Below are 14,614 nucleotides of genomic sequence, written 5' to 3' on the forward strand. Positions count from 1 at the left end.
CAAAAACATTAGAAATAGAAAACCAGGTGTTAGTTTTAAAGGTTTGGCCCGAAGTTGGGCCAAACGGAATAAAAACGCTAATGGGTTGGACCGGGCCCAAGCCCAACATATATAAGGTTCATTAATGAACCCTTTTTAGCAAACAACACACTCATAATACACCACCACCGAGAGTGGATCCTCTCCAGTGGAGAAAAAACTGGATGGTGTCCAGTGTTTAATCCTATCGTTTATTGCTCTCTCTCTTATTTAGTTTTGGTCCCACTTATAGAATTAAAAGTGAGAAATCACACTTTATTCTCTCAAGTGTTCAAAAAAATGGAGAGGATCCATTTCCCACCACCACCAGCTGAAATAGAAAGGGGAGAAGGGGAAGAAGAAACACTATTCACCCTCTTCTTCTCTAGCTCATATCTTGAGCTACGGAGCTCCGATCGCCGCACCCTTTGCAGCTATGTGTTCCTCGTGAAGAGCTCTACAAAACCCATATAAGAAATTGGAGAGGTAACCACGAAATCCTTTCTATTCTTCTCTAAAATTTTGGTTCTTAGGGTTTGTGATTAAGTGAGTTTTTTTATTTTGGATGTTTAGGTTTACTCTAATCCTTGCTTAGCCTTGGATTTTTGCTATTAAATCCATTGAAAAAGGTAAGAGCCATTAAACCCTTGTGAATTTATATTTAATTGGAATCCTAGGTTGATTTGAGGTGATTTGTATGCATATAGTTTGATTATTGTGGCTTTGGGAGCTATTAGAACTTAATTTTGCTTATTGGAGTGGAATTGAAAGCTTGGATTGTGGTTGGGAGCTTGTTTGTGCTAAATTGGAGTTTTGGTGCATATAGGAAATCGGCCAAAGTATGGTTTCGGTTTTCTCAATGTAGTATATAATATTCATGGACACTTAGACTAGTGACCTATAGGATAGGTTGGATTTATATGGTTGTTGATGATAGTTGGTTGAAGTTGTATGCTAAATTGATGTTGTTTTGTTGGGAAATGACGATGTTGAGTTGTGATGTTTGATGATTTGAATGATTGTATATGGTGGAATATTGATATAAGTATGAATGAAATTGATGATGATAAGTGATAGGAATAAATTGATGGTTGGTAAATGTGTTGGTGGAACAATTGAGCTTAGTGTCACATATTTGGTGTTTGATGATTGAGAATGGTGCAATGTGATTTAAAAGGATAAATTGTGCTGGAAATGGAAGTTTGGTATTGATCTAGTTGGATGTGGCTTGTGAATTTGGTAAATTTGGGTACATGTAAAAATTGGGTAAAAAAGAAATTTTTGTGAACTTTGTTCGATCATAACTTTTGCTTCAGTTTTCGAAATTGATTAAAATTTGATTAGAATTAAAGATCTTTGAAAACCCTTTAAATTGATACAAAGTTTGTGAAAATTAGAATTTTGTAGAGGAAGTTATGATCATTCAAAGTTGGTGTTAAAAATCTGAAATTATGCTAAGTTGCAGAATTTTATGATTTCTGATATGTGCACACGCACGGCCTTGTGCGGACGCACAACCTGCAAAAATTTTAATCTGTGCAGACGTACACACCTGTGCACACGCACAGGCAGGGAAATGCGTTCTGTTTGCAGCGCTAGCACAGCTTGTGCGCGTACATATCTAAGGATGAATTGTGACCTGTGCGTCCGCACACGCACCTGTACGCACGCACACGTTGGGAAGGCCAGTTTGTTGGGGGCGCTGGCACAGGTTGTGCGAGTGAACAAATTTTGTAAGTTTTGCCACCTGTGCGTACGCACACCCCTGTGCATACGCACACATTTTAAAACTCTTCGGAGCGTGCGCGCGCACACCCTGGTGCGGCCGCACACGCGTTGTTTCTCAAAATTTTCTTTGTTTTCAACTATTCTACCTTCCTATCAAGGTTGTACGCTTCTTTAACACTATTCTTAGAATTTTGGTCCTAGTTTTGGAAAGTTAAACCATGGGAAAGAATTTAATGGATCTAGGAATTATTATTTGGAAAACTTAGAAAACAGAGTCCTAGGTTTCTGGCGTGCTGAGAATGGTTTGACGTTATGTGAAGGATGATTGATATATGAGATAAGAAATTATGAACTGTTGATGTTCGGAAATAGAATTGCGGATTGACAGTGGTTGAGTTGAGTCGAGGATTCTGATTGAGATTGATGGATCCACTTTATACAGAAAATGTTTTCTGAAAATCACTGTACCATTGTTTTATATTGAGATTATAAGACGCTATGCGCCCGGCAGGGACGGCGGTTGGATCCCGTCTGTCGAGGTAGCGGCGACGGCGTAAGGACGGTGGTTCGTTCCGCTTGCGTTTAGATGTGAGGTCTGTGGCAAGAGTATCCCGCTCGCATCCCTTCGGATCTATAGAGTGTGCAGGCGCCGGTACCTCGATAGTGATCCGAGCACTATATATCGGGGGTTCCCATATGAGAAAATTCGAAGGGCAACGTCTCCATGGAGATGTGTCGGGTTGGCAATTGAACCGACAATGTGATATCACAGCCAGTAGGGCAGGCATTCATCATATGTATTTTCTATTTGTTTGTATGCTTTGTCTACTTGTAATGGCTTGCCTATTTGTATAACATGCCTAATTGCTATTTGAATTATTTGCCTTATATACTTCTACTTGTGTTTTACTTGCATTGTATATTACCTGTGTTTTCTACTGGGATTGAGGAGGTTCGGAAGGCGGTGACAATGGGATCGCATGGAGGATCGGTTGGTGAAGGCTGTGGGACAGCGGTGTTTGGTTAGAGTAGAAATTCCCTAAGATAAATTACCTGGTTTAATTAAGTCAAGGATGATATGATTATACTTATTTGTTTTAGAATGCTTTAAGTTTGAATCTTGTGATGGATATGGAGCTTAGGATTGCCTTTGGCGTCCCGGGGTCTTATATCCTACATCATTGGTTACTGTTACCATGCTGAGAACCTCCGGTTCTCATACCATATTTTCTGTTGTGTTTTTCAGATGCAGGTCGCAACCCACCTCGATGAGTTTCTTTGGATGGTGACAGAAGCGGAGGATCTTGGATTCTTTTGGAGTCTTTTTGGTTTATTTTGTTTATACATCTCTCCTATTGTATTTTGTTTTGCCTAGAGGCTTACATTTGAGAGAACAAAACTTGTATAAACTATTTTCACTGTATGGTTCTGTATACTTGTATATGGCTAGCCGGCTTAAACTCCGCGAGCCGTGGCTAGTTTCCTATGATATTATATACTTATCTTTTGTTATATCTTATCTGTTTTTTGTACCTTAAGATAGTAGCTTCATTATCACGTTTTGCGCTTTTCAAATACTAATTTTGAGCTATATCCTTCATCGGGCTTCTAGATTATACTATTCTTTATATATATATATATATATTATGTATGAGCTTAGAACTGTCGTAATCTCTGATTTAATTTTGCTTTACGACGCGAGGTAAAGCTTAGGCTAATTGGGGTGTTACACACATAGCCACCCTCAACCTTAATTTCGTCTTCCAGTCATCCTCCAACAGCCCCAGAAGGAACTCCAACATCGACGACATAATCGAGCCGACGGTGACCACCAAACATTGCCACCGTCGCGGATCGAAGATCCTCTGGTCTTCTGATCATCGTTGCCTAGTCCTGTGGTCGTCGTCGGAAGCACGGATTGAAGGTTTCATCGTCGTCAGGCATCTGTTATGCACTTCTGTTGACATCGTCGTGGTCGGCCATTTGTTCTACTACCGTGAAATCTAGCTTTATGTCTCTCTGCTACGGTGATTTTTGGGGTTGTTGTTTTTCGATTAATTTTTGTATTCGGTGAAATAACTGTATGAATTGGATTATTAACTTCTTGGGTTTTTGTTTTTTTCAATTAATTTTTTATTCAATGAGGAATTTAGTCCAAATTTGAGTTCAGATGCAAAGCTCTTCTTCTTCTGAGTTCTTCTGAGCTCTTCTCGTTTTGTAAATCGAAGCATGCCATACCCACCAGATTGCCCCGCCATGTAAGCCATTATTTTTGACGTGGAGCTCCCGAACTGCTTGAAACTATCCACCTGTGCCTTGTTGTCATCACTCATCTTCTGATGACTAGGAAGGAAATGTGTGAACACTGTTGGGGCAAGCTCGTGGTTGTGTTCATCCACGATGGTTCTCACCCTCCACACGCTATGTTGCATATCATAGTAAATCTTCAACGTTGCCTTACAATCGGTACAACTCTCCAACCTCTCCTCCCTTACTCGCTCAGGACGGTCATAGTGCTTAGGATGTCTTGTACCTTGTCGATGGCAGAAAAAGTCTCTCCTAATCAACACCCCATTCACACGAGCTACATCTCCCTTTCGAACTCCAAAGCCCCTTAATTTAGCAAACTCCTTGTAGGCAGCATAAGCATCCTCCTCCGTTGCAAACTCTTTTCCCGAGAAGTCTTGTGTATCGACTGGACGGCTGAGACCACCCTCTGCCACATCATCTGCACCACCCGACCTATTACCATCGACGGCATCCCCTACACTTTTTTCCCCGGATTCGCAGCCCTCATAGCACTCGAGGCCTTCGTCCTCGTCCCATTCATCGTCACTCGCATAATAATATCCGCAACTATCATTCGAGGTACTTCCATCCGAGTTTTTACCCTCACTGTTGAACATACGCTTGAATTCCATTTTTGAACAACTGTGCAATCTTCTAGCCTGATTACATAAAAAATAGATAAATGTAACTCATAATCGTGCCATTGATAGAGTCAAAACATCAACCACAACTACCCCAAAGGGACTATATCTTACTCTACAAATAAGGCATAACCACTGCACTATAAATGTTTAAACATAGAGTGACCAAATAAAATATAATTCTTTCAATCGAAGACCCTTAACATTCCTAAACTACAAGGACCCAACCTGAGTATCTATCCTGAACTGAGCAAACAATTTCTTCGCCCCCGCATGAAAATCTCATCTACTCCAACTGAAAATCATACATCACCCACCCCGGCAGCAACAATCCATGTACATATTTATAATCATATCTCCTGATCCCTACAAAAATGCACATGAACCCCACCACCCATGGAATGATATAAACTCTCAAGTCTGGACAACTGCATGACTCCACAAACTAATCCCATCAAGCAATGACTAAAAGTCACAAACTCCACCGCATCATTATAAAAAAAAAAACAGATTATACCACTGCTAAAGTTATAATTAACTAATTAAAACACATTATATGACTTCTGAATTCATCAAGACATTTACCATAAACAAAAACAAAAAATGCAAAGTTAACCAAACTAACAATAAATATTCGCTCATCTTGTCTTCTACTTAACCATTTTAGTTTAATTCATCTATTTCTTCATAGAATGAAAAACTAGGTTAAACAAAGTATTCCTTTCCTTGACATAGCTCACCAACTTTAGCGCATCTTCATGAAGTTAAAAAATAAAAAATTAAGAACCTACACAGCACCATGAGTTCAACAAGGTTCCCAGCAGAATTGTAGACAACAGGGTAAAAGCCCTTTTCAGATTTTATCGGCAGGAATTAAAAAAGAAAAAAAACTACAACGGGTTTTATAATATCAAAAACATATGAAGATCTAATTATAAATCATTTACAACCTTCTTTACATGATATATTTGTGGCATGTTCGCTACAAAACAAAAAATTGAAATTACCATGTCCATGTCTCTAGTATCTATGAAGGTGTCCATGCTTAGTAGAGTGCTACAAGTCCTTAATTTTACAACAGCAATATTTAAACACAAACAGGGAAATAACATTCCATTTTGAAAAAACAAACTACTTTACATTAAGACTACATCGAATTAGCAGTTTAACTCAATCTCCATGGAGAAAATTTGAGACATCAAAGTTCTTACTAAAACATGAAAATCACTTATGGGTCAGTAACAGAAAGTGCCTTCTCAACAGCCATGTATTCATTATCATGCCTAGCTTGCTAGTAGTATCCATAGCAATAACAATTTTTCAAACCCATAATATATTGAACTTACTAATTTTTAACTAAAACATATGTCTAAGGAATCTAACAATATGTTCATATAGGAGTTTGTGGAAGATGAAGAATGATCTAATGTGACTCAGTCTTTAACCAACTACCCAAGCTCCAACCGAACTAAAACCATGGATTCCTAATCCTATATCCACAACATCAGCAGTATTTCAAATTTTCCCGTTGAAGCCAATACCAGTAACTAGAAGTTCACAATACACGTTTCAAATGCAATACACATACTCGACCTAACCTGAACACGTTTCGAAGCCAACACTCAAAGCAGATCATTCAATGGGCAGAGCAGCTCTTACTTTCGACTGACAAGCACGGCGGAGGACGAGCAACACGACTGACTGCGGGACATGCGCGCCTGACCAAGATGACGTCTGTCAGCACCACCGCTACCTGACTACGACGCCTGAGCTGGACATTGGCGTCCGTGGAAAAGTCGTTGACCAGTAGGGAGCACCCGGAACAGATGCAGTAGCCAATTGTCAGAGACAGTGAGAGTCACGAGACCCGCAGCGGTGGTCTTGATTAACGCTGATAGGGTTTCTTTTGATGAGAGGAGAAGACTGACCTAGAGAACCAACTTCCTAGGACACAACCACTCTTTTTGGGAACAAACCAAAAGGCCCAACGGAACCCTCAAGAACGAAATTCCGTTCTGAATTACCTTGTCCAGCCGGCACGCCCAACCCTCCAATGAGTTTCGCCAGCTTCGTGACAGCTAGCTGCTTCCAGCCAACGAGAAACACCACGTGTCCATAGGAAGTGCAATAAAAACAAAAATCTGTAAATCTGTACCAAAATACATCTGTATACTAAATAGACCCCTAAACATTAAAAACTAAAACAAAATTATGCCCAAATATAAAGATCAATTTAATACTTTACCCTATGTATATATTAAAAAGTGGTGCCTTTTATATATATATATATATAATATATAAAGGACCGTTGCATATATATTATATAAAACATATATATTAATAAAAATATATAATCGTTATTGTATTATCGTTATTACTAATAAATTAATATTTTGTTATTTTATATATATATATATATATATATATATATTAAAAATAGATCCAAACCAATTTAATACATTTTAAAGACTAAATCTACAAAAAAAATTTAATTTCAAGTTTCAAACTCCTTATAATAATTAATTTTCTATTTTTTAATCATTTAATCAAAATTCACAAATATCACATTATCCATTTTCATCCATATTTAGTCCCTTTATAAAAAATGTTACTCTAATATCCTTGTCATTTTCAATTTAATTCAGTGCATCGAGACATGATTTATCTGGTGTTGGTGGCTTTTCTAATCCATTCCTTCAGACTCCAAGACAATCAAATATTTACAATCACAAACTACATTTCGAAGTTAGTTTCTCACGTAAAAAAATACTAAATATTATATTTCAAGAAATGACTAGAAATTTTAATGATATGTTTAATAAGACTTTGTATAGTAAAAAAAAAAGACGAGATAACACACACATGAATAATTGGATCGATGAGTTCAATTATTTAGAAGAAGAAGATATCGAGAGAAGATCTTTTCAAACTCCTAGTAGATAGATCAACAGAGATCGAGATCAGGACATGATCGTCTTTTTAATTACTTTACAGATGAGTCGGTGTATAACAGAGGTTTCGAATGAGAAGACACGTGTTCCTTTGGATAGTAGATGCCCTCTCAAATGTCTATTCGTATTTCCAATAGAGGGTTGATGCAACTGGGAGAAGAGGCTTGTCACCACTGCAAAAATGCACTGTTGCAATATGGATGTTAGTATTTGGGGTAATAGCTGATGCTGTTGATGATTATGTGCGCATAGGCAAGAGCATCACAATTGAATGCTTGAAAAAAATTGTTAAAGGTGTCATTTCAGTGTTTGAGGATGAATACTTGCAAAAACCAAATTCAAATGGTGTACGACGCCTGCTACAAATGGTAGAGGATCGTGATTTTTCTAGCATATTGGGTAGCATTGACTACATGCATTGTCAATGAAAAAATTGTCCAAAGACGTAAAAAAGTATGTACATGAGTGGTTATCGTGGGGTTGCAACCATAGTGTTTGAGGTTGTAGCATCTTCAGACCTTTGGATATGGCATGTATTCTTTGGAGTTTTTGGTTCAAATAACGATATCAACGTGTTAGATCGTTCATCAATGCTCAATGATATTTTAAATGACTGTGCTCCAAAGGTAAATTACACTATCAATAGTAATAATTATACTATGAGATATTATTTAACAGATGATATTTATTCTGACTGGGCCACATTTGTCAAAATAATATCAAAGTCACAAGAGGAGAAACGCAAGTTATTTGCACAATATCAAGAAGGGCAAAGAAAAGACTTAGAGCGAGCATTCGAAGTGTTGCAAGCACGCTTTGCAATTATACGTGATCCAACGCACTTTTGAAAAAATAAGAAGCTTGCAAACATAATGAGAGCTTGTATTATATTGCATAAGATGATTGCTGAGGATGAAAGAAACTCTTATGCAGAAAATTTTGCTCAAGACTAAGAGTATGACAATGTCGAAAATGACTTATCACAACCTCAATTGAAAGAGAAAAATTTTGCATCATACTATCAATTTCTCCAAAGAAATGTCCAACTTCGAAATAGACCACAGCATCGACAATTAAAAGAGGACTTGATTGAACACATATAGCAATTTTACAATATTTATCGTCAACTATAGAGTTTAAATATATTTTTCTTTATATTAAATAATTTTACAAATTAGTTTAATCTCGAATTATATATGGTATATTATTATTATTTACGAAGTTATTAATATTTTCGAATATTAATATCGTTTTAATAGTTAATTATTTTTAAATTTATAAATTTTAATAATATTATTATAAAAAATAATAATTATATTAATTTTAATTATTTTAATTAATTAATTAAATGAGATCATAATAAAAATTAAATTTAGTTTTTTTAATAAAAAAATAATTTTAATCTCTATTTATTATTTATAATGTAAAAATTGACGTAAAATTATTTTTTATGACAAATAAATTATAAATAAATAATGGAATGAGTTTTCTATTAAAAATGGTGTTATATCCTTATGAACTTGTGGCTATGAGATGGATCATGATACTTGAGTTGAATTTGTAGTTTTGTACTAGAAATTAAATTTATTATTATTTAAAAAAAATCAAATAAATTCCGGAAAGAAAATTAAATAAATAAACAAGAGCGTTTATACAGCCTTCTTTTTATTGGTCGAATTAAACTTATTAAACATCTCATTTTTGGAGATAAATTCATTTAAACTATTTAATCCAAAAAATTTAATCTGTTTTAACGGTTGTAATATCTTCCGAACATAACTTATTTTTATAAATATACAAAAAGAGAATATATTTTAGTTGTCTTCTCAAATTTTTATTTTATTACCTAAGAAAGTTTATTTTTAATACTTAACTTATTTAAAAATTAAATTGAAAATTATCTGTACATTCGTTGGAAATTTTTTTTTATTAAAAATAGAGAAATTTAAACTCGCGAATATGAAAAGATTATATCATTTGAATTATAATTCATTGACGTTAAAAAAAAAAGTTAAAAATTATATATAATTAATAATCAAAATTATTAAATAATAATTTAATCAAATTTATTAAATAATGTAATAATTATTGATTATTAATTTTGTTTTATATCCAAATAATTTTACGTGAATTTTTAGTTTTGCCCGTGTATAGTTGACTTTAGAAGACTCTAGAAAAAAAAAAAAAAAATAGAGCAAGTAGGGTTGCGTGGTTGAGTGTAGTGACTAGTGAGTAGGGAAGGAATGCTGGGTATTGTGAGAGCATCATCTAGTTCCAGATTGTTCTCTACATTTCGCAGGGTTTCACCCTTCTCTTCGCGCTTCTCAGTCCGCTCAATGGCTCACTCTGCTCCCCCTTTCAACAAAATCACCATCCAAAGGGATAACACCGTTAGTCTTCTTTCCCTCTCCCTTTCCCATTCATTTTCCAGGTTTTCAGTTCTGGACTCGGAGTCTTTGTTTTATTGTGTACATCCACTTTGTAGATTGTGTTCTCAATATACTCTTTCTAAGCAAATTCTAGGGTTTCGAATGCAATACTACTCTGTGTATGCTATGCACCTGTTCTAAGCAAATTCTAGGTTCCTAATATGCGGTATCTGTTTTCAATTATTAGACATTTGATGCATACGTCGTTGGCAAAGAAGATGCTCCTGGAATTGTTGTTCTTCAGGAGTGGTGGGGAGTGGATTTTGAAATCAAGAATCATGCTGTCAAGATTTCTCAGCTAGGTCCTGGATTTAAAGCTCTTATTCCAGAGTAAGATAACGGTGCTTTCATAAGATTTGCTGATCTGAATTCTTTATCCGTTATATGATACTATAATCTTCAATTGGATAAATGAAAATTGAAATTGCTTCCATTGTTCCAGTCTGTATAGAGGAAAGGTTGGTCTTGATGTCGCGGAAGCCCAGCATTTGATGGATGGGCTCGATTGGCAGGGCGCTGTAAAGGATATAGAGGCCTCGGTTAACTGGCTTAAAGCAAATGGTTCAAAGAAGGTTTGTTACCGTTAATTTGTTGTGAAGACGATCCTTGATGGATATATTGATTTCTTCACTAGTTTTTGAATTTTGTAATTTTATGATCATTCCCTAGTTGACTTGAACCTACAAAAGCATAAATTAGCCTTAGCTTTATGATTTGAAGTAAATTTAGTTTGAATCTTTTACTTAGGATGTGTAGCACTGAATGCTGGTTGCTGCTCAAAATTGCGATTTACTAATGATACCTCCATGTTGGTTACTTCTAGTTCTTTTTTTAATTTAAATATAGTGAGTCATAAATGGTTAGCCAATGAAGACATATGTTCCTTGGGGATCATCTTTGTTTCATTTTTATTTGAAGAAATGTTCATAGTGTGACCTTGATAATGGATTCATCTTATTAGGTGTAGATTGTGGGTCAGTTTGGATTGGCTTTTGAAAAAGGTACTTATGTTTTTTATTTTTTTTAAAAAGATCTTTTTTTAACAGAAAAAAATTATTTTACATTTGGATAGGTTTTTTAAAGAGTTTTCAAGTATTAAAAACGTCTTTTGCTTCTGCTTTTTTTAAAAGCAAGGTATTGTTAGCTTTTAGAAAAAGCAAATAATTTGTTTTTTTTAATAAAAGTACTTTTTTAAAAGACGTATCCAAATAGGTTTTAAATTGGTAAAAAGTACTTTATTTTTTAAGAAAAGTAATTTTTTCACTCAAAAAAGCCAATCCAAACTAGTACTATTTTGCCGACATTTTATCATTTTACAATTCACGTTAGTATGTCTGAAGAGCTCTTATGTTGTACTGTCATGATATTTATAGAAATAGATGTTCGGTGATAGTTTGAAAGTAACTATTTTTGTCATTTGATTTATGTAGCTAACTAGTGATAACATATTTGGTTGTCATTGAAGTAGTAACAGTTAACTGCCAAATAAAAAATATTCAATATCATTTTGCATAAATTATGAATAAATAATGGACCAAGAGAATGTGAATTTATCTTTTCCCACAACAGGTTGGTGTGACCGGATACTGTATGGGGGGTGCTCTCTCAATTGCCAGCTCTGTGTTGGTTCCAGGGGTTGATGCTGTTGTAGCTTTCTATGGAGTTCCTTCTTCTGATCTTGCAGATCCCGCAAAAGCCAGGGCTCCTATTCAGGCTCACTTCGGAGAGCTTGATAATTTTGTTGGCTTCTCAGATGTCACGGTATGAGAATGTGTCTACAATACAAATTTCTGTTCTTTTTAATCACTTGCATGGTGCTATATGAGAAACAAAAATAAATTATAATCCTGTATTTTCATTTCTCTTTTTCATTCATTTGCCCATTGTTTGAAAATTCTATCTTATTTTCAATGAGACCAATAGTAAGAGAAACAAAAATAAATTATAATCCTGTATTTTCATATTCACTTGGTACATCAAGTGATTACATTGTCAACATTCTTTTTATGTGAGTAAAATTTCCCCCAAAAGGACCAAATTGTGATGGAAATGGATTCTCTCTATTTTTTCTTTCAATTGATGTTGTCAAGAGAAAACATGTGAGAGAAGATGTTGAATTGTAAAAGATTACACTTGAAAACATCAACTGAAAGAAAAATTTGAGAAGTCTATGGGTCAAACTGGACCATTCCATGTACATTTTAGCTCACGTTTATTTGGGCCAGGTAAAAATGGCATTAAACTTTTTATAGATGATTTTGATAGTAAAATTACTCATGGAGCTCATTCCTGAAATTTTCCACTCCATTTTGACCCCCCAAACCAAACAAAGGGAAACAAATTATTGGTAGACAATGTAAAAAAAATCTCCGTAACTAACTGTTGAATCATTTCTGCCGTTTGTCACCAATGCACAGTGCATTTTCAAGTATTTTCCAGTATTTAATTGCCAGCAAAGTTGTTTCATCCACCTAAAATAGTTTATGTGAGGAAGGGGAGATAGGATAGGACACTTGATGCAACAGGGTAAATTTCTTCAATTTAATGTTTTTGCATTGTTTGTGTCTACTCAGGCTGCCAAGGCCTTGGAGGAGAAGCTGAAAGCATCTGGAGTTCCACACGAGGTACACATATACCCCGGAAACAGCCATGCTTTCATGAACAGGTCACCGGAGGGAATTGAGAGGAGGAAGAGCATGGGGTTGCCTGATCAAGATGAAGGTGCAGTTCAGTTGGCCTGGTCTCGCTTTGAGTCGTGGATGACTAGGTACTTGTCAAGCTGAATTCAGCTTCTTACCTATGTTACAACGCTATACTATCTCTAGTAATTATAGTAAGGACTATAAGCTGTGAGTGACTATGATACTTGTTACTCTTGTGGGGTGTTTCCTGATATGAGTGGATGCATCTGTTGTGAAGTTTGGCTTAGGAATAATCATAAAATGGTTGTGGTTTTCTTGTAGTTAGTTAATGCTTAAAATATGTGTTTCTTCGACTAAGATAAAGTCTATTTGATCATAATGTGGTTGGGTTGGACATAGTGATTAATAGTCATTGAATTAATTGAAAAGACACTTTTAAAAAATATTAAAAACAAATATAAAATGAAAATCGTTGTCATTTCTTAAATTAGATGGTAGCTGTTTTCCTCGAATTTTCATAGAATTTCTTGTCCTGAGTTCCAAAGATTTTGAGAATGTAAAATTTTATTTGGAGAGTAAACATGGAATATACAATTATACATTGATGCGTTTCATGGTTTCGCTCTAATAAAATATCATTTGTACTGTGTAGATTTTCAAATTATCAAGCCTTTTAACATACTATTAAATTAGTCAACTAATATGTACATAAGACCAAATTAAACTATAGAACGAATTTTGTACTTTCCGTACTGGAGATTAGTATTTAGTATTTAGGGCTTGGTTGGGAAGCTTTTAACAGTAACTTTTTTTTAGCTTTTGACTTATAAAAAGTAGTAGTATTAATGTCTGGTGCAATTTTCAAAATCAAATTGCGCCTTTTTAAGAAGCTATTTAGGAGCTTATAGAGAAGTTAAAAAAAAAATGACATCTTTTATAATGCTACTACTTTTCAGTACATTTTTATAAAATAAGTACTTTTAGAACTAAAAATCCAAATACAAAATATTTATTTGTAAGTTACTTTTAATATAGTCATTTACTGTTTAAGCTATTTTTTCAAAAGGAGATTAATTAAGTTGTTTCTCCAAACTGGACCTTAGTATTTAGGATTTAAAGTTTGAACCGAAAATTTTGGAGGTAGACTTGTATTTGGTGGCTCATTGTGGCACAATGGCAGATTGGTTAGTCTTGTCTTGTCTTCTCTGTTGCACCACCACCAAAGGAATTGATAAACCCATACAAGCTTGAATTAGTTAGTAGGCAAAGCATTCCATGAGGATGTGTAATATATTGCAGAGTCTCCCCCGAGATAACTTTTATTTTTTGCAAATAGGTGCTTCATAACATTTAAAATTAGCTAATAGACCATATAATTGAATAAATGTCAAACATTGTTAAACCACTTTCCAAGTTTCCAATTTTTTTTTCTTGTCCGACACCTAATCAAGAATACAAAAGTTTTTCAATAATAATAATAAGTGCATAAAAAAACATTTTCTATAAAATTCTTTAAAACGCTTATTAGTAAAATTCTTATTTTATACATTATTTTATTGGAATAAAGTAATGCCAAGCTTTTTTTTTAAAGGTTTTAGGATGGCAAGTTCAATTAGTGTTTGAACAACGAGAGAAGGTATTAAACACGTGTAATTAATGGTATGAGGAATGTTAGGCGCCAGCAATTTTTGTGATTTGTAACCATCAAATAGCCATTAATGATGGTTTTAATGGTGTGAGATTGGTGTGAGATTTCATCCAATGGTTCACTTTTCTTTGTTGGTTATATGCTGGCCAGAATTTAATAAAGTTACTGTCACCCTAGACTTTTCCTAATGGTATATCATATTATAAAAATGATTAAAAATGATATTTTTCAACTCTGCAGCAGCGTCTCAAGATATGTGTATTTCCTG

At 34.7% G+C, this 14,614-nt stretch overlaps 1 protein-coding gene across 1 annotated transcript; it reads left to right on the forward strand.

Moving 5' to 3' along the window:
• Positions 1-9,751: 9,751 nt before the first annotated feature.
• LOC112737497 (uncharacterized) lies at positions 9,752-13,055 on the forward strand. Its single transcript, XM_025787420.2, has 5 exons — positions 9,752-10,017; positions 10,244-10,386; positions 10,499-10,628; positions 11,626-11,817; positions 12,630-13,055. The coding sequence occupies exons 1-5, from the start codon at positions 9,871-9,873 to the stop codon at positions 12,837-12,839; spliced, it is 822 nt and encodes a 273-aa protein (XP_025643205.1). The 5' UTR covers positions 9,752-9,870; the 3' UTR covers positions 12,840-13,055.
• The last annotated feature ends 1,559 nt before the right edge of the window (positions 13,056-14,614 follow it).

The sequence above is a fragment of the Arachis hypogaea genome, chromosome 13 (genome assembly GCF_003086295.3).
Source record: "Arachis hypogaea cultivar Tifrunner chromosome 13, arahy.Tifrunner.gnm2.J5K5, whole genome shotgun sequence".
In the NCBI taxonomy this organism is placed as follows: Eukaryota; Viridiplantae; Streptophyta; class Magnoliopsida; order Fabales; family Fabaceae; genus Arachis; species Arachis hypogaea.

Excerpts from the sequence above, each read along its gene's own strand:
- LOC112737497 (XM_025787420.2), top strand. The coding sequence starts at position 9,871 with ATGCTGGGTATTGTGAGAGCATCATCTAGTTCCAGATTGTTCTCTACA. Across the intron at positions 10,018-10,243 it reads CCATCCAAAGGGATAACACC|ACATTTGATGCATACGTCGT; the intron begins GTTAGTCTTCTT and ends TTCAATTATTAG. Across the intron at positions 10,387-10,498 it reads TTTAAAGCTCTTATTCCAGA|TCTGTATAGAGGAAAGGTTG; the intron begins GTAAGATAACGG and ends CCATTGTTCCAG.